At 35.9% G+C, this 20,083-nt stretch overlaps 1 protein-coding gene across 2 annotated transcripts; it reads right to left on the bottom strand.

Annotated features, from left to right (window-relative positions):
- Nucleotides 1-514: 514 nt before the first annotated feature.
- Nucleotides 515-20,042, bottom strand: mfge8a (milk fat globule EGF and factor V/VIII domain containing a). Of its 2 annotated transcripts, none has more exons than XM_084403688.1 (10): nucleotides 19,511-20,042; nucleotides 16,458-16,583; nucleotides 15,414-15,545; nucleotides 10,971-11,084; nucleotides 10,542-10,723; nucleotides 3,782-3,937; nucleotides 3,114-3,258; nucleotides 2,805-3,007; nucleotides 2,360-2,515; nucleotides 515-1,629 (listed from the first exon to the last, which is right to left on the bottom strand). In XM_084403688.1, the coding sequence occupies exons 1-10, from the start codon at nucleotides 19,584-19,586 to the stop codon at nucleotides 1,486-1,488; spliced, it is 1,434 nt and encodes a 477-aa protein (XP_084259814.1). In that variant the 5' UTR covers nucleotides 19,587-20,042; the 3' UTR covers nucleotides 515-1,485. The 2 variants fall into 2 exon arrangements, with proteins under 2 accessions (XP_084259814.1, XP_084259815.1); XM_084403689.1 differs by having other exon boundaries at nucleotides 591-1,629; nucleotides 3,114-3,189.
- Nucleotides 20,043-20,083: the final 41 nt, after the last annotated feature.

Here is a 20,083-nt window from a genome sequence, read left to right on the forward strand (position 1 = left end):
GCAGAATATTAAATTGCCAAAACAGCACTACACATTAAATATATTTACAAATTCACGTGCACCGACCAATATCTATAATATACAAACTAAACACTAAATGTATTTAAAATGTATTTATAATAATACTGCTGTTTTAAAAAAATGACTGCTAAAATAATGTCAAATATTTAACATAACTAATATATATATATATGTATAGATTATTGCTATTACTAGTCCAGGGACATGATATTCATAAATAAATAACGTTTTATTTAATAAAAAGCACATGCGAGCAGTATTACTGCTTTCAGATTCCATTAGTCATTTAAATGGTCAGATTTGTTCTAAACACACTGGCGATGTTTATGCAACTGGCCCCAGGTGTTGAAAAGTCACAGATGACACTTCGTAATGTACGATCATCACACACATAATGTAGCAATACACATACACCCCATGCTTTTGACTTAGAGAAGGGAATCCAAAGCCACATATCTAAGAATCTATTATTTTGAGATTAAAAGACCACCTAGTCTCACACACGTTTATTTCTGAAAAAGCACGTTGCATCGCTTCCTCAGTTTGAGCCACAAGCAAGGAGAAGCAGAAATATTTAACATATTTATTAATATAGTTAAAGACAACGTGTTTTACAAAAGATACTCAATATTTGCACAGTTGTACAATTCTATTCCAGTTTGGTTGTTTACATTGACTCAGATAAAAATCGAGTTATAAAATGTATAAACTGTAGTATAAAGTGTAGTAGAGCAACTGCAAACAAGTCAGTTGATGTGAGCCTTTCTCTTAATGTGACATTTCAACAATAAAATTTCCCTGGAGTGTTTTCAATTCATTTCTAATTTACAGCACTGTTTCGAACAGACCCATACTGTATATAAATGTACTCCAGACAGTCGAGATTAGTTCAGAAAAAATACAGTAAACAGTGTTTGTGTTCTTACAGAAAATTACAAGTTGACCTTTTCCCTCTGTGTGCTAAAAGGCAGAATAAGGTCTACTATTGGACATTAACACATTCATATTTAAGACAGGTGGAAGCAGGTAGGTTGCTTCATGGATAGGTTATCTCACCCTGGTGGCCAAAGATAAGGAATAACAGTAAAATATATTTACTTATAGTTTGTATACTTCATTATAAATCAGGACATGCATTTTGAAATACAAGAATGGCCATTGGTTGTGGGACTAACAATTTTAGTAAAGCATTACAATTAGTCTCCTTTTTCATTTAAGGTTTATGTTTTTCAAATTTTGTAATGTTCTCTGAAACTTGCTTAAAAGGTGATTTCATAAAATTGAAGTTGTGCCAAAAGGCGTTAAAAATGAGATCAACTGAACCCTTCAAAAGTACATGAAATAATGACATCAATACAATAAAATACAGAGCAACAACTGAAGCTAATGTATATTGAAACAAATCATCAGCTATAACCAGCAGACACACTTCAGGCAAAAGCAGTGCAGTCTTCAGCACATTCACTAATCATCACAGCCCAGAAGCTCCATGCGTAGAGTTATCCGCTCGTGCCACTCCCAGGGTAGAAACCGCACAAATTGGGCAAAGAAAGGAGGCTCAAACAAGTTCTTTTTGTATGTGTTGTTGTCAATGTTGCCTTGGAAAATCTACAAAAAAAAAACAACAAAAAAAAAACACCTTTTCAGTTAGTCAGATGAAATGAACATAACTAAATGTAATAGTTATGTGCTTTGAGGCTTTTGTTCAATTTTAGAATTCTGTTAAAATAAAGACTAGATAAAGGAAAATAACTCAAGCGGAGTTTACATATAATTAAAAATGATTTAATTTCCTCTTAGTATCCAGAACCCAACATGGAAAGCTGGGAGTTCATTGACAGTGTAATCCTAATATTCACTGTTCCCAATAAAAAGAATGAGTGGCAGCATGCGATACTACACCCTACAATAACAATTTAACGTAATTAAACAAAAATACAGTAAAAACATGAATATTGTGAAATATTATTACAATTATATTTGTTTTTTATAAATGTTTTTAAGTGTCATTTATTCCTGTGGTGGCAAAGCTGAATTTTCAGCATCATTACTCCAGTTTTCAGTGTCTCATGTTTCAGTGTCTCAGTGTCTTAATATTTTTTACATATTTACTTTTTTCAAGATTCTCTGATTAATAGAAAGCTCAAAAGAACTGGATTTATTTGAAATAGAAATCTTTGTAGCATTATAAATGTCTTTACGGTCACATTTGACCAATTTAATAATTCCTTACCGAATTTAAACATATTAATTTCTTTAAAAAAATGATTAAAAATAAACAGGAGAACGGTTTAACAGCAGTATATAAATAAAGCAGAGATATTGTTGTCACTGTAACCTTATCTGTTCTCGTTATTTGATCCTTCACAATGCTCCATGTTTGTCCGTCATTACTGTAAGCGAGCTTGAAGGCTGAAACAAACTGCACAACTCCAAAGTCTTTTGCTCCCTGAGTGATGATGCCTGTGATTCTTTTGGGTTTCTCCAAATCCAGCTGTGACATGAGAAAAAAACTCATTAAACATCAGAGGCAAACGTCAGACTACGGTCCACAGTTACCTGCAAAATAATTGATGTTAAATAAGAAAAATAATGGAATAGCGTTAGCTACTAATTTAGACAGTTATTCTTGTCTTTAGGTAGATCTATGCATTTCCTGTTATGATTCTTTAGAAATTAATTAAATCCACCACTCCCCTACTTTTTGATGAAAAGGGAAACAACAGCAGATAGAAAATCAAAGCAGCTTTCTAAAAACTAGACACGTCATCACACATTCTCACCTGGAGCCACTCTGAGCGATTGTTGTTTGCCGCCGCCCAAGCGTTAGTCTTGCCTTGCTTGTCCAGGCGAGCGTAGTGGGGATACCAGGTAAAGGCATCTATACCCCAAGTACTGAAAATACTAGATGCTGTAAGCTGCGCGTCGGAGATGAGACGGGACTTCATGCCCAGTGGATCAGTGCAACCGATTGTGCTGGACTGCACTGTCATGTTAGAGAAAATGAGAGTGCTAAATGCTAAGAATTAGTAAACATGAAAAAAGTGATTCATATAAAAACAGTGAGTCATAGTTAACTCAACTGAATTTACCATTAAGCTCGCAGCCCACAAGTTCCATCCGGAGAGTACAAGCTTTACGGCACACCACAGGAATGATGCGAATATACTGGGCCACAATGGGAGGGTCAAACATGTTTGTCTTTGTTCCATCATTATCTGTATTTCCCATAAACACCTGAAAAAATACTGAGTCAGGGAATGATAATAGCTTTAAGCACTTAAAGGTTGTGTCAGTGATGTCAGGCCCCCTAAAAAAATGATCACATTCATCTAATCTTTCCTAACGATCCGCTAGCTGCCCGCCCCATAAGCATGCCGTCAAAAAAACGCGTCTCTGTAGGCAGCCTAGGCTCTGAGATCTGCACACAAAAACAATTGGTTTCACCAACCACTCAAAACCAAAACAAATAGTGTTCCAACCAATCACCGACAGGGGGAGGGTGTTGTGAGGTTTTGTGCTCGTTCACGGCTGCACGCGAAGTCGGAGCTGAAGAAGAAGCTGGCTATTCAGCTCAAAAAATGATCACATTCATCTAATCTTTGCTAACGATCCGCTAGCTGCCCGCCCCATAAGCATGCCGTCAAAAAACCAATCACCGACAGGGGGAGGGTGTTGTGAGATTTTTTTTGGGGCCTGAAATCACTGATACAAACTTTAAGGAAGGCTTGTGCTGTACTGATAAAGTTGTATTTCTTACTCTGTCTCTTCTATGGCCATCCGCTCTGTACACTGTGTATGTTTTGCCATCAAAGCTGGATGCCACCTTGAAAACCTTGACAAACTCAGCTGTCCCCATGCGGCTGGCTCCTTGGGTGATGATTCCAGTGAGACGCATCTTCTTCTGCATGTCAATCTAAAATTAGAAAATCAAGAAGAAGAAGTGTGAACATCATGTACACATAAACAAACTGAACCATTTTAGTCCCATCTTGTTCCTCTATTGCATTGTTACCTGGAGGCACACGAACAGCGCACATTTTGGATGTCTCCCTTATCTGACCCATATATTTCTGGTCTTGGAGTCTCTGCTAATGAGCTGATGAGCTGAATCAGGTGTATTTGACTAGTAAGAGTTCGAAAATGTGTACTGTTGGTGTGTCTCCAGAAACAGGGTTGGGAAACACTGCACTATAGCATGATGAATATTTGTCTCAGTAAAAGCCCTGAGGAATCACTTACAGAAGGATTTTTACAGCTGATGAACAGTTATGTTTATTGATATGTGCACAGTTATGTCATATCAATACGCAGTTGTCTGTTGATATGAACAGTTATGTCAATTGATATATTTATTGTTTTTAGTTAATTGATGTTTGAACTTTTATTTTAGTTATGTGATATGTCTGTTACCATTATATTGAGTCTTATTCTATATACTGAATATATATATATATATGTGTGTGTGTGTGTGTGTGTGTGTGTGTGTGTGTGTGTGTGTGTGTATGTGTGCCCTTGTTTATATTACATTGTGGGGACCAAATGTCCCCATAAGAATAGTAAAACCTGAGATCACCTACATTGTGGGGACCAGCCAGCGGTCCCCACTTTTCAAAAGGCTTATAAATCACACAGGATGAGTTGTTTTGAGAAAGTAAAAATGCAGAATGTTTCCTGTGATGGGTAGGTTTAGGGGTAGGGTTAGTGTAAGGGGACAGAATATACAGTTTGTACGGTATAAAAACCATTACGTCTATGGAGAGTCCCCACAAAGATAGTGAACCAGACATGTGTGTGTGTGTGTGTGTATGTATGTATATATATATAAATATATATATATATGGTTGAGGAGATTCCCCCTTCCATGTAAAGCGCTTTGAGTACCCAGAAAAGTGCTATATAAATGTAACGAATTATTATTATTATTATTTATTTATTTATAGTATACACAAACTGTTCTTCCAACAGCCCACAAAATAAAGATGAAAAAACTTGGATAAAAAAAAAAATATATATAGGCCTATATATATATATATTTCTTTTTTTTATCCAATTTTTTTCATCTTTATTTTGTGGGCTGTTGGAAGAACAGTTTGTGTATAGTATCAAGTATCTAATCTGTTTACTAAATTTATTGTGTTGTGGAAGCATTACATTGATGATATTTTCTTCATTTAGAGTGGCACAGAATCTCAGTTTTTAGAGTTTCATAGCTTTGTTAATGCAAACAGTGATTACATTGACATTTAAGATGGATCCAGCAGGATCAAATACATTTTTTAGATGTAAATGTTACTCTCACCGAAACTGGGCTTGAAACTAGTTTATATCGTAACCCCACTAACCGTAACATGCTATTATATAGGTCATCGTATCACCCTGTTCCCCTTAAGTCTTCTCCACATATATCCCAATTTAGCCGCATTCTTAGAATATGTAGTAGAGATTAGGATTATCATCATCAAGTAGAGATCTTGGCAGACAGGTTCAGGCAGAGAGCTTACAATGAGATGTGGATTCAATCTGCTGAAGAATGTTTTAGTAACTCTTCTCAAGATTGTCTGATCAAGAGATCTAAATGTAAAGAACAGCGAGTTTATCCAAACTTCTCCATTGGCAAATTAAGACATTGAAGGTATAATTCAGAAATACTGGTACATTGTTGAGAGTGACCCCAATCTGCAATTGATTTTTGCAAAACCACCTCATGTGGTCTAAGAGACCTCCAAATCTACGCAGTATGCTAGTAAGAACTGATTTATCTGTTCCTTGGAGTAATATACCTTCTGGTAACTGTAAGTGTGGAGGTTGTCAACAATGTATTTTTATGCATAAAACACAAACTTTTAATCATCCATATACAGGGAAAATTAGATCTGAGGAACGATTTATTGTAAAACAGCTAATGTCATGTTGCGTTGCCCTTGTGGACTTTGATATGTGGGCAAAACAAGCAGACAGCTTAAAATTCGCCAAACATTGAAGTGCTATCAGGCATCATAACCCTAGAAGTCCAGTAGCACAACACTTTTTTAAGTTGAGACATTCGGTTTCTACACTGTAATATATTGGCACTGAAGCAGTCAAATTACTCTAAGACGGGGTGATATTAACAATTTGCTTTTAAAACTTGAAGCATATTGGATTTAAAATTTTAACACATTATCACCTTGTTGTGAATTCTTTACATTGTATGTCTTTAAGTATCATCTGCTGTATTCTATATTTTTAAGGGTGTATTATGTAGAATACTTAATACATACTGTATGGAAAGTATAGTACGCAATTTTATTGGATGCGGTTCTGGAGTAAGTGGCGCGTTCTCCGTTACGCATACAGAGCTGACAGAACCCAGCGGACGATATCACAAAAGGTTCTATATAGAACCATTTAAAAGGGTTCCATATAGAACCATTTAAAAGGGTTCCATAAAAAGAACCCCGAATGGTTCTTTGAATCCAAGTTAGATGGTTCTAAATAGAACCATTTAAGGGTTCTTTATTATTAAACGAGTTATTATTAAATAAGAAAATATAAACAATCCAGAACGCAACGCATGTACGCCACCAGGGAGCATTTTTACGATTATTTGTTTTTAATGTTCCCTTCGATAGATTAAAACCATCACAATATGGTATACAAAATAAAGAAAACTCCTGGTTAGTTTATTTTTTTCTTCACAAAATGATTTGTCAAAAAGTTAAACTATAATATATTAGGAAATATAAGTTTCATGCTAATGTACAGCTCATATTAATATTTGTTTACTCTTGTTTTTGACTACAGCAGTCATTCTCATGGGTCTTGACTCAAAAAGCTTTGTGAATGTGTTGTGTAATCTTTAGTTTACACTTCAGTCATAAAACATGAATTATAGAACCATTTTAATAAAAAAAGGTTCTTTGCTATGCAAGGGTTCTACATAGAACCATTTTTTTGGTAAAAGGTTCTATTGGCCAAGTACTGAACCCCAGGGTTCTATTATAGAACCTCGAGGAACCCTTTTTTTTAAGAGTGCACTCTTAAGTTTTACTGTGCCTGGTCGCTGGAGTCAGGGACCATCATTTCTAAAACTGAGTTCTGAACACTGGCTAAAGAGACCTGAACAGGCACGGTCAGAAGAGTTACCTGAACTGAAGAGTTTCACTATCTGCTGCCAAACCACTACGCAAGGAGATCAAACCCTTCCGCATGCCATTCAGTTCAGCACATGGAAAGAGTTAGTGGAGGCAACTCGACTAGCATGTCAAAAAGTGACAAATGATTCAACAAACACCCAGTTCATTGATCATCACGAAGCAGAATTGATCGTATTGAGAGAGAGTGTCAAGCTCAGAGCTTTCCTGAGGAAATAGCAGCCCTCAACACACAAAAACATATACCAAACCACAGTGGACTAATGTGTCTTGCTCCAGAATGGGATCCAATGACTAATGTACTAAGAGTCGGAGGACGATTACGGAGAATGGAAAGCCCAAATGATGAGCAAATTCATCCGATTGTGCTAGATCCACAGCATCCAGCAACAAAGCTCCTCAATAAAGACTTCGATGAGTGCTTGTTGCACCCAGGTACAGAACAAGTGTATGCAGAAATACGGAGGCAAAACTGGATCTTGCGGGGACGTCAAGCTATTAAACACCACCAGCTTAACTGTTCATCCTGTTAACGATGGCGAGCTCAGCCTAAAGTACCACAAATGGCAGATTTGCCACCAGAGCGGCTCAGGCTTCTCTGTCCCCCATTTTATTCTACAGGAGTGGACTGTTTTGGCCCGTATTATGTCAAAATAGGCAGAAGGATTGAGAAACGTTGGGGTGTCATTTTCAAATGTCTCACCACAAGAGCTGTCCACATAGAGCTTCTCAACTCCATGGATGTGGATGCTTTCTTGCTTGCTCTTTGGCGATTCATAGCCAGACGTGGCAGACCAAAGGAGATCAGGTCAGATTGTGGCACAAACTTTTGTGGTGCCGATCGAGAACTGCGAGAAGCCTTTGCAGCTATGGACTCTCAATTAAAAGAGCAGTTAGCCGATTACCAGATCCTCTTTAAGTTCAATCTGCCTAATGCTCCTCATTTTGGTGGTGTCTGGGAGCGAGAGGTCTGCTCCATTAAAGCTGCTCTCCAAGTGGCAGTTGGAAGTCAGTATATCTCTGAAGATGTCCTGTCTACAGTCTAAGAGTAGAGGTAGTAGAGGTAGAGGGCATTTTAAATTCAAAACCCCACGGAAACATCTCAGCAGACGTTGCAGACCTCGACGCCATTACACCAAACCTTCTCCTCATGGGGCGATGGGATGCATCGCTTCCACAGGTGCCGTATGTCTCAGGAGAAATGGGGCGGTGCAGATGGCGCCATTGTCAAAATCTTGTGGACCAATTCTGGACTCAATTTACAAGGAACTACTTACCTACGCTCCAGACACGGCAGAAACTCTGACAGTAGGCTCAGTAGTCTTAATAATTGATCCACAACTTCACAGAGCTCAGTGGCCTATCGGTAAAGTGGTTAAGACTGTTGTCAGTAAGGATGGATGTGTGAGAACAGCAGATGTCCTTGTCAAGGAGCAAGGTGTACACCAGGCCAGTTGCTTGCCTTATTCTGTTACCAGCCTTAAAGGACAACAAAGACTCTTAAAGAATTCTCCTAGATTGCACATTTGCTGCTCAAATGTGGGGGCGGCTGTTGTGAATTCTTTACATTGTATGTCTTTAAGTATTATATACTGCTATTGGATGCGGTTTTGGCGTAAGTGACGCATTCTCCGTTACACATACAAAGCTGTCAGAATATGGCGCATTTTTTCCACCCGTGCAGCATCTCTGAGTGCAGGACAAAAGTTATTGACGAAGTGAGTTTATTTTCTGACTTTATATTTGTAATATGGATGTTTATACTGCTGAGATTATTTCTAACATTTAAGTCGCGGGTGTTTCGTGATCTTTATGTATATTAGTTTGTCATGTGAAACGCATGTGAAAGTGCCGCTAGCATCGTGGCTTATGTTGCTAATATTGGCCATACCTCGTTTAACTATGGTTATGCATCTGTATAAGATATTCTATATTTATTATACTTTAATACCATAATGAGGACACTGTATAATGTAAGTTGTTTATATGCTCTTTTATATTCTGTTTACTTGTTTCTTATTCTGCTAAACACACTTTGAGAGAGCTGTTGAGATTGTTTAATTGGTAATGTACTGTTTATCACAACAGTATGTGGGCATGTATGTTTAACATTTAGTTATTTACTTCTGCTTATTCATTTATTGCAGAAACTACCTCCAAAGTATAATTAATATGCATATGGTTAAACCCTGCACATAAATTAAAAGGTGGAAAAGATACGATGATTCCTACTCCCTGATCAGAGTACTGAAGTGGTTATAACCGTTAAAGAACCGGCATTCAGTGGGGCAATCCCCAACAACCTAATAACAAAGTTTTTTTTTTGCTTGGATTTATTGTATTATTATGTTGGTATCTTTTCTTTTGTAGGCAGGTATTATTTTATTGATATGTTTATTGGTTTCAGTTAATTGATGTTTTCACTTTTATTCATGTGATTTGTTTGTTGCTCTTGTGTTCATATTGATTTAAATGTTTTAGTTTTTTGTCATGTGGTTGATCATGTGCTGTAGTTTTAAGGTGTATATGAGCTTATCAGTTTATGAGTTGATTGTCTGATGGAGAGCCACTTGGCTCGAAACGTCACCTTGGGTGAGGACAAAGATTTTTTGGAGCTTTTCCTTTTTTTTTTTTTTTTACAGCTAATGAACAGCAAAACCATTGACAGCTAATCAGAATCCAGTCAACTTTAAAAGAGCTTGAGCAAAACTGCAGCACACGCTTATAATAAACAGAAAATTATTGTCCATTCCCATGGCTGTGGACAGTAAAATAGTTATCGTTACAGTTATCTTTATAGTTATCGTTCTTGATGTGAACAGGCCATAAACAAATTTATTTACTTTGCAAGACACAAATGCATAGGATGGCTGTAAAATTAAGTTAATAATTTGAATAAAACAGTAAAACTATTCTATATAAAAAAATAAAAATAAAAATCTCTTCCTGGTGTGGTACACCAGAAATAACCATTCAAAACATTTAAGAAATCCAATCGAAAAATATGGTTTGCATTTGTTAGTAAACATTTAAAAACACTTGAATGCAACAATTGTTTTTTGTATTTTACAAGGAATTGCTTCAATTTGTGAAAGGCACTTGAATAGAAGAATTTAGTGAATACAGATCCAATAAATTCAGCCACTATAAAGAACTTTTCCTTACGTATCTTGTTTTTAGATTTTTTGGTATTATACTTAATATCATAAGTAAGATTATAAGTAACATTTTTTTTTTTTTAAGTTTGAAAACAAGTCTATCACTTCAATAAAGTTTCAATAAATTCTCAAAAGTATAATTGTTTTTGAAAATTAGTTATTTTTTTATTACTAAAGAGGCAAAAAAAAAAAAAAAAAAAAGCTTCAATCAGGCTGAATGACAAACCTCAATCCAGGGGTTCTTGTCTTGGGGTGCCGAGCTCCAGGCGTTGACAATTCCCTGGTTGTTGAGTCGCGCAAGCTCCGGTCCCCAGTGCTGCAGCCCAAGAATGCCAGAGTGTACAGAGGAAGCCGAGATCTGTGACTCTACGATTCCTCCTTCCTCCATCCCCAATACATATGTACAGCCTGCACCATAAAAGACGGTGTGGGTAACAGGGCATGAATTCTACTTTATATTCTCTTCCTGTTGCACGGCTTATTGCTACCTGTCGTTAAACAGCTATACCTCAGATACTCTGGAATTTGTAATCAAACTCTCAAAACTCAGGGTCAGCGAAAAAGCACTCAAAAAAAATATATTATGACACTCAGAATTAAATGACCTCTTAGAAACTAAACACCAGGAAAAGATTACCAGCATATACAAACTCACGTAGCTGACATTGCTTCCCAACATATGGAGAAGGGCACTGGCAGGTGTAGTCGCCATCCAGATCACGACACAGGCCTCCATTCTTACAAGGTTGGTTTTCACAGTCATTCACATCTGTGTAAGAACACCAAAAATAAGACAGCCATGTCAATGTGATTATAACTTAAACAGTAAGTTTGGACATGCTGTAACGGGATGCTTCTCTGCAGAGGAAGGGAGGTGTCATGTAACTGCAGCTGAAGTATGTATAATTATTAGTGTGGTGACTGAGGTGTTTGGTGGCACAATGCTCACGCAGGTGCTTGCAGGATCTCGAATTTTACTCTAAGGGGACAGAGAGTTCTGTGTGGAGCAGAGGGTGGGATGGTCCAAGTCCAGTCTGCATTTCCAGTAAACTGCTGCATACTGCATGCACAATTGCTGAAATTAAACACTGTGCAGGATGCTAAATTGGACTGAAAAACGGAATAAGCAGACATGCTGTAACATTTTTTGGTATAGATTTCTAATGAGAGATGTCTAATTGAAGATGTCAGAGAGTCAAAAAATACTGTAGCAGATTCCTGCTTTAAGGTCACAACATCTGCAAAATGATGAAGAGATATGTCAAAAGTTATCGAGATATTCACATTGAGCTTTTGACTCCCTGGTTCCACTGTATCTAACATTATGTGGTGGACCATTATTTGGGTGTTGTCTGCTAGGTACACATTATGACACATGACTTTATTCCAAAGTATACACACTCGCACGCCAGTTATAGCCCTATGTTTGGCAATACTCCTTGGCTGCATCCGAAATCGCATACTTCCCTACAATAGGTGAAAAGCAGTATGTGACAAAACTAAGAAGTATATCCGAATGCCCAGTACTCATAAAAGAGTAGGCAAAAAGTACTTGGATGAGCTACATCTTCCGGCAAGATTCTGAAGTGTGCATATGATGAACACTTTACTATGCCATGAGGCCACGGGAGAGGATTTATAAATGTACGCTGAAGCTGGTAGGTCACATGATAATGACAACATGGCAAATGTAGTACGTCCAGATTAAAATCATACTACACACATTCATACTATATAGAACATAGCCTACTTTTTTAGTGGTCGTGAAGTTATTACTTTAAAATAAGTACCTAATCAAGAGAGTATGCGATTTAGGACACAAAACTGGCTTATTGCAGTTATCATAAATCATAAAGGGGCAAATGGTATAAAATGTAAGATGCATAGATTTTTTTTGCTGTGTACATTACCGTTCAAAAGTTTATAAAAAAAAAAAAAAAAAAAAAAAATATATAATATATAATATATATATATATAAAAAAATATAAAAATAATAATAAAGTATTTATTAATTTTTTTTAAATCTCTCTCTCTCTCTCTCTGTATATACAGAGAGAGAGAGAGAGAGAGAGAGAGAGAGAGAGAGAGAGAGAGAGAGAGAGAGAGATTTTTTTTAAATAAATAAATACTAATATATAACCTATATATATATATATATATAAAGATCATCCAGTGGTCAGTATGGGAGAATTATACTCCAAGCACAAATTTTAACTGCTCTAATACAAGATACACAAATTTGTATGGCCCTGTCAAGCAGACAAAAACATGAACATGATGAATAGGACATGTGGCTTTGCATGGTTAAACGACTTACAGCTATTATCACTTAGGGTGTACTCACTATTTTGACAATAATGGCTGTATGTTGAGTTATTTTCAGAGGACAGTAAATATATACTGCTATACAAGCAGAACATTGACTACTCTAAAATATATCCAAGTTTCATTTCTATAGGATTGTCCCTTGAGAAGATATACTAAAATGTTTGCTGAAATGTGAGGGGTGTACTCACTTTTGAGAGATACTGTATATATATATAAAAAAATTTTTTAAAGAAATAAATACTTTTATTCACTTACTAAGTATGCATTAAATTGATAAAAAAAAAAAAAAAATACACAGTAAAGACATTTATAATGTATCAGTAAATCAGCATTTTACAATGAGTTCTGAAGGATTATGTGACTCTGAAGACTGGGGTAATTATGCTGAAAATCATCAGCTTTGCCATCACAGAAATAAAATATATTCAAAAATATATTCAAACAGAAAAGTTATTTTAAACATAATACAATATTACCGGTTTTACTCTATTTTTAATCAAATAAATGCAGCTTTGGTGAGGATTTTTTTTTTTAAGCATTAAAAAAAAAATCTAACCAACCCCAATTTTTTTACTGTGTTAGTGTATATTATTTAGTGGGTTGCTGTTTACCACTTTTGGTCTTCTTGGAAAAGTATTACGAAACTAACATCCAAATCATTCTAGCAGAAATTATTTTAGTTTTTTACAATTGAAATGACAGAATGGCTATAATTAAAAACACATACACCATATTTTCATCCCAACAACAGAAGTTGTTTTGTTCCTAAACTGTTAAGAGGATTGCAGAACACAAAAAAACATCACTCTGCCCAAAGCCTGGACAAACATCAGCACACAAGCGCACACACACACAGACACGCAAACACAACTGTGCAGCCAGACAAGATTAAATCTTGTCTTGAGGACTCAATTACAACAAATTTGTTGTGAGTTATTACCAAACTCTATTAGAATATTAGAACATCATCTATTCTGAACAGAACTAAAAGAGATTTAATTCATGAGCAACTTAACAGTAAGCCAAATATTTCAAATGAATGAGCTTTATGAGATTTAGTTTAGTGTCTGATTGTTTGAATTTGGCAAATTCATTAGGTGGAAATATTTTAGAACCTCCTTAATGCCCAAAGGCTGGACTGCACTGTTCTTCTCAAGTATAAAACCTCTTTGGCTTGATTAAGGCTTGCCTAATTACACTGAAGCTGCCCCTGTGGTGAATATTCCTGGCTGTGTTTAAAGGCCTTCCAGTGCTACTGCTAGTCTAATATCTGTAAAATCAGAATTTCTCCCTTTTTTTTAAACCCTTTGATGCATGAATTAATTAAATATATATTTGTTTACTTAATACATTTCTAACTTTAGAACGAGAATGACCAACATCATTTTTTTATTTTTGCAATAGTATGTATTACGCTTACTTAGGTCCACTGCAATTCTGTATTGAGAGGAGTTTAGAGGTATCTGGTAAATCCCTACTTTCATCAGCCATTTTGAATTTATGTTATGAATAAAAATCAAAATGCCATATAAAGGGGAAAGTTGAACTACTGTAACAAATAACAGTCATTATGCAAATGCATTACTGGACAAGAACACAATGTAAGTCAATGGCTACCATCAACTGTTTGGTTACCACCATTCTTCAAAATATCTCTTTGGAACACCTTGAGGGTGAGTAAATGATGACAGAATTTTCAAGTTCAGGGGACTATCCCTTTAATAAACATGTAGTTTATTTAACAAGACATTGGATAATTAATACTCTGTGCCAGCTACTTTAAACTGTGTTGCATGTATTTTGTTTATTGATCCTTGCATAAACAATAGTCAATTATAGGAATTATTAACCTAAATCTTATGAAATAATGGCTTAAGTACATTTTACTTCTGAAGACATTTTTGAGTGTTTCCGCATGATGTTGCAGTGGTACAAGTTGTAATTATGATTCTACGAAGACGTGAATGCTTTTTATAATTCAGAATCTCTTAATGGTAATTCTGACATTGCGTGATGGTGGTTTGGATGTATCAGCATAATCTGAATGGTTAAAACGGCTTTAAAAGATGTGTCCACTCTAGTGGACATCAGGCAGCAAAGAGTTAAAACCATACATGTAAATGGACTGTGGACTGGAACATTTTAACAAAGCCTATTTAAAACTCACTATGGTTACAGCTCTCCCTATCCACCACTGACTGCTCAACATCCTGGGTGTGTCTGGTGTTTACACCAGTGCCATTGTAAGTACAGCACCACACATTATAGATACACATACACATTATACCAATGAAACAAAGTGGAACAAATGATACAGCATGCAGTAACTGGAGTCTCTCTGCTGTGGACTTGCAGCCACAAGAATATTCGCCATGTAGGAGAAAAGTCTTAACACGAATTAACCACCAAATTCTTTACACGGACTCCATGTATTGCATAACTGGACATAAATGAGTCTTAATCAGCCTTACCCATAAGACATGAACAGAAAATCATCAATCAATTTGTGATAAAGTTGTCGTTTTCAATACACTAGTATTATTATATTTATACAGAAATTTGTTCTGCTATGAAGTCCCAATGTGTGTGATCATTTAGTTTTAGTCATTGTTTAGTTCAGCAATTGAAGTTTTCCTTTTGAGGTTTTATACAAACATCCTTCTAAAACCATTCATTCGCCAATTGGAGTGATACTTATAGAGTTTTTATTTAGTGCAATAGATACTGACAAAGCTTGTTGTAAATCTGAAATAAGTGGTACAAAACTTACTGATTTGGCAGTGTGCACCTTTGAACCCAGGTTGGCATTTGCACACATACTCATTAAAAACGTCTCCTCTTCTGGCGTTAACGATCACCTCACACGTGCCATCGTTTTTACATGGGTTTGGGTTACAAGGACCTGTTAAGGAAGACAGGAGTAAGTTCTGATTTGAGTCTCACAATATGGACAAATCCATAGAAAAAAAAGTGATCTTTAATAGTTTCTCCAAGACAACAATGAGATTTAAAGCAGAGCAAATGAATACTTGTGCCCATGTGCCCCTCTCATATTTTTCATCTGAGTACAGGAGTAATCTGGTGTGTCCTTGTTTCAGCAGAGATCTCAACAATGTTCCAAAGGTAAAGCACTGCTACTTGGGTGGAGTGATTTGCTCGCAGCACCTGAGAAGCCCCGTGGTGAGGAGCAGAGAGTTCGCTCAGAGTTGGAGTAAATCACTCTGCAGAAGTAGCAGTGCTTCGCCTTCTGAGAATATAGTTCCCAGTATGTATACGCTTAGAAGATGGCTGTGTCTCATGTGACCTTGTTATTTGTATACGCTGTGACTATACAAATCACAACATGTAAATAGGAAAATGTTAGCGTTATTTTGTCACTTATTGGCAACAGTATGCTAGCTGGAGCCGTTTACCTCCAGTCTTTGTGCTAAGCTAGGCTAGCAGTGGGTGCGTCAGACAGAGTTACGGCACGCATGGAGATGAAAAGGGTATGTATGGACTTATCTAACTCTGGGGGATACGGTGAATAAGCTAAAGTCCCAAAAAGTCAGCGTATTCCTTTAAAATTGCCATTTTTTTCATTTTCTATGCTATGCTACCCACATATTTATTTATTGAAATTTTATGAGACAAAGTGGTTACACAAATGAAAAGCAACCGAAAACATTTCTTCTCCTAAGCTATGAAAGAGCAACCTTTGTTCTGAGCAATAAGGTTTTCCACAGGCAATAGGGTGACCCATTTAAACCTAATCTGAAATTTAAATGAGGATTAAACCAGTAAAATTCAGATAAACAACATTTCAAATTCTGACCATTCTCAGTGGCATTGCAAGTATCTCCAGCAAATCCCTCGGCACAGATGCAGAAAAAGGGATCTTCTCCAATGCCAGTCACACACGTCCCTCCATTATGACACAGGTTCACCTTGCAGTAATCTCCTACAGAGACACACATAAGCAGGAGTGAATGGAATTACAAAGATTAGACTGGAATTAGTTCTTATTTTATAATTTGGCAATGGGCGGAGTGGTCCTGAATATTAAGCTTCAAGAGATACAAAAGAACCAAGAAACGCTTTTCACGCTTCTGAACAGGATCAGGAGAGTACAAAAGATAAGAGATGTGAGCAGCATAGCCAATGTGCATGTTGAACTTTCGAAAGCATATGAAGAGTTCAGATGTTCAGATATATTTTTCAAGGATAGGAAAGATTCTATGACATAAGTGAACATAAAAAAGTGCTTGTATTGTGATAACTGTGTGTGTGTATGTGCATGAGTGCAGCACAAAATATCGGAAGGAATAATGATAAAACAAAACAGCCGCTGCAGTAAATTAAATGCTGCTCATCTTCTGTTTAGGAAGCACAGCATTCATTGCTTTATTCTGGCTGAACAACATGTAGGAATAAAAAAACAAAAAGGCATGAACAGAATGCAAGAACATGAAATGCTCTTAGACACACGTTTATGTGTGAAACGTTACACAACATACTTCCTGAGAAGCTAGGAGATTTGCCCTCTGAGCTCATTAAGATGTAGAGGTTAAGACGGGCTTCTTTGAAAATGCTTGAACAAGAAATTAAAGGCACTTTTCTTATACAACTTTGCACAGATTTACTTTCCAGAATTTTGTAGTTGTGAGTAGGAGAGTTATGACGAGATCTCGTCATACTCGTGAATCGAGATCTTAAAAAGTGACGATATTTCTCGTCGAGTTTAAAAGCTATCTCGGCATGGCTAAGTTGAGTTTTGTGGCAAAATCTTTTACAGTGTTTGCATTATATTGTTCTGTCTTTTGCTGCTAATGATTATTCATATTTAGAAAGTAGAACCGAAGCAACATTCATTACAAGATGATTAGTGTAGGGCCATCACGATTCCTCAATTAAATTAAGGTTAAATTAAATAAATAACGAAAGTGGCGAATTCCATGGACTAGAATTATTTATATCATTATTATTATTATTATTTATATCATTTTCCAAGGCTACACGATATATAAAAATTATTTAAAATTGCACTAACAAAGGAGAATACATCAATATGTTTCTAAATACGGGAAATGTTGTTAATCGCTATTTCAAAATAAAAGTTTAAACCCTTGCTCTGAGTTTGCCTGTTTTGATGTCCACATATTCTTGTTCAAGAAATTACAGCGGCCGTAGCATTTCTATCGTAAAGTGGCCAAATATTAAAGATTAAGTAAACATTTCAATTAATACTGCCATTTTCCTACTTCCCACTTCTGAAGTTGCGATTAAGAGCTCATCACATTTCAATTTTTACTTGAGAGGGCGTTCATGTCCATTTTTTTAACTAGGAAACTAGTATTTATGATAATTCCGATAGCACATGAAGGCAGCATAATATAGTTTAGTCAATATTAAACAAGGATTTGATCATGCTATAAAGTGTAACAACAACAACAATGGAGCTGTTCAATAAATCCATAAAAATACTTCCTTTTGATACTTTTGAAACCAATTATTATAGCCTTGTTGTTATTATATATGTATTTTAGGTCATTTTAAAGGCTATTGGTCACTTAGGTCTATTTTTATTACCACAAAAAAATATCCAATTGCTTAATTAAATGTCAAAATAATTGGCCAATTACTCGATTACCAAAATAATTGTTAGTGAAAGTCCTTTATTAGTTAAATGATAGGTAAAATGCACCTTTATTGTTTTGGCATTTTATGACTATCAGTCAAATAAAAGACTATTTTTCCAGTCATATTTTGTCATTGAAGATTTCTTAAATATAGTGTTTCTCAAAAATATCACCTTGTCTCGATCTTGTGAACACAATATCATACATCATCTGGTCTTGTGAGCTAAGAGTTTCACCAAACAAACCCCTAGTTGTGAGTCATATTTTCCAGAGGAGTGCATATCTCTCTTCCCAGAGTCTCTGCAGTGGATTTGTTCTTGTCCTCACAATGTCCTCCGTATCATCTTCTGGACGGTTCCAGTTCCAATTTATTTATAAAGCACAACATAATACAATGTTGACCACAGTGCTGAATAAACAGTAAGACATTAAAATATAACAAAGACAAATAACTATAAAAATAAGAAATAGTTAAGCAAATAGCTTAAACCCACAGACACTTAGGCTAAACGTCTTAAATACAGCAAAAACATCTTCAGACTCTTAAAACAAATGACTGTGACAATATAGTACCTGGACACTCATGTATGATCAAAACATAAAAAAATATGTTTTTAAATGACTTTTAAACTCATTAAGGTGAGTTAGGTGACACTAACTAATGGTTAACACTTATTGAGATCCACTTTCTATTAAATTCATCTTCGTTCCATTTAATAATAATTTGGATAGACTAAATATGATCTAATGAATAAGACAACTAAAAGAAGTTTGAACAAAATGTCAATTTAACGAGACAGATGGCTTTTGTTAGCCCAACTTGATCAAAACTCAATCCTACTTTGATATCATGGCCAGTAAGAGTAAAACAAGATGGTCTAAAATGGATTGAAGACAAAAGGAACACTGCATCAAGTACAAATCTGTGAAATGTTCAGTACCACAAATAAACTCCTTCCCACAATAAGAAACATTCACTATTGAAGTAATGTATTGTAATAATATAATGTTCTTTTGTTTGCTGTATCATAGGCTATGTCAAATTTGGTGTAACAGAGGGATGCCCATAACTACTGCAAAAAACAAACCTATGTAAAATTATTTAAATGGCAAATTTTAGGCTCCACCTAGTAGTATTTTATTTTCAGTGAAGCAGTGACTCTCGATGTATTTAGCAGAGTTCGACTGGAAGAAAAAGAGCAAATAAAAAAGCACTAAAAATGTACTTAGAATTTTAGATATTACTCACCATTCACGGTACAAATGCTGAAAATGATTAAACTGCCAAAAACTATAGAGGACCGAGCAAGGATCCAGGTCTTCATATTGGTACTCTGCTGTCTGTTTGTTTCTCAAAACCAGGAGCTTTTTCAACTAGGTCTTCCTGACGTCATCCTCAAACGTGGAGCAGCCAGCGAGACGCGCTCAAGCACAGGGCGCGCGCATCGTTTCCGCGCACGGCTCAGCTATTTGAGATTATAACGACTCCATAGAATTGATAGTCTGCGCTTTAAAGGAAACGGTCCGAGTATAGTATAGGTATTATGCAGACGTGTTTTCCGCATGTCGTGTTGAACTGTTAAAATAATCTGCTTTGTACTAATGAATTATTTTGAGGCAATTTTCTACTACATTAGAAACTCCCAAAAATTGGCTAATTTAGCAATCCTATTATTCCCCTACTGAAAGTCATTAGTAAGCATCCCATTACATGTGTTGTTGTTTAAAAAAAAAAGCCATGTCTGCCATTTGCTCTTTGTGTGTATCTTCTCATTGTAATTAAAGAAATTTATGCTGCAGGCAGAACGTCCACTCAGCATTC

This window comes from Rutilus rutilus, assembly GCF_951802725.1.
Source record: "Rutilus rutilus genome assembly, chromosome: 3".
Lineage (NCBI taxonomy): Eukaryota > Metazoa > Chordata > Actinopteri > Cypriniformes > Leuciscidae > Rutilus > Rutilus rutilus.

Bases quoted from the DNA above. Each gene is read 5' to 3' on its own strand.
- mfge8a (XM_084403688.1), bottom strand. From the start codon at position 19,586: ATGAAGACCTGGATCCTTGCTCGGTCCTCTATAGTTTTTGGCAGTTTA. The intron at 3,259-3,781 runs GTAAGAAATACA...GTATTTTTTCAG, and splicing joins ATGGCCATAGAAGAGACAGA to GTGTTTATGGGAAATACAGA. The intron at 2,516-2,804 runs GTGAGAATGTGT...CTCATGTCACAG, and splicing joins ATCGCTCAGAGTGGCTCCAG to CTGGATTTGGAGAAACCCAA.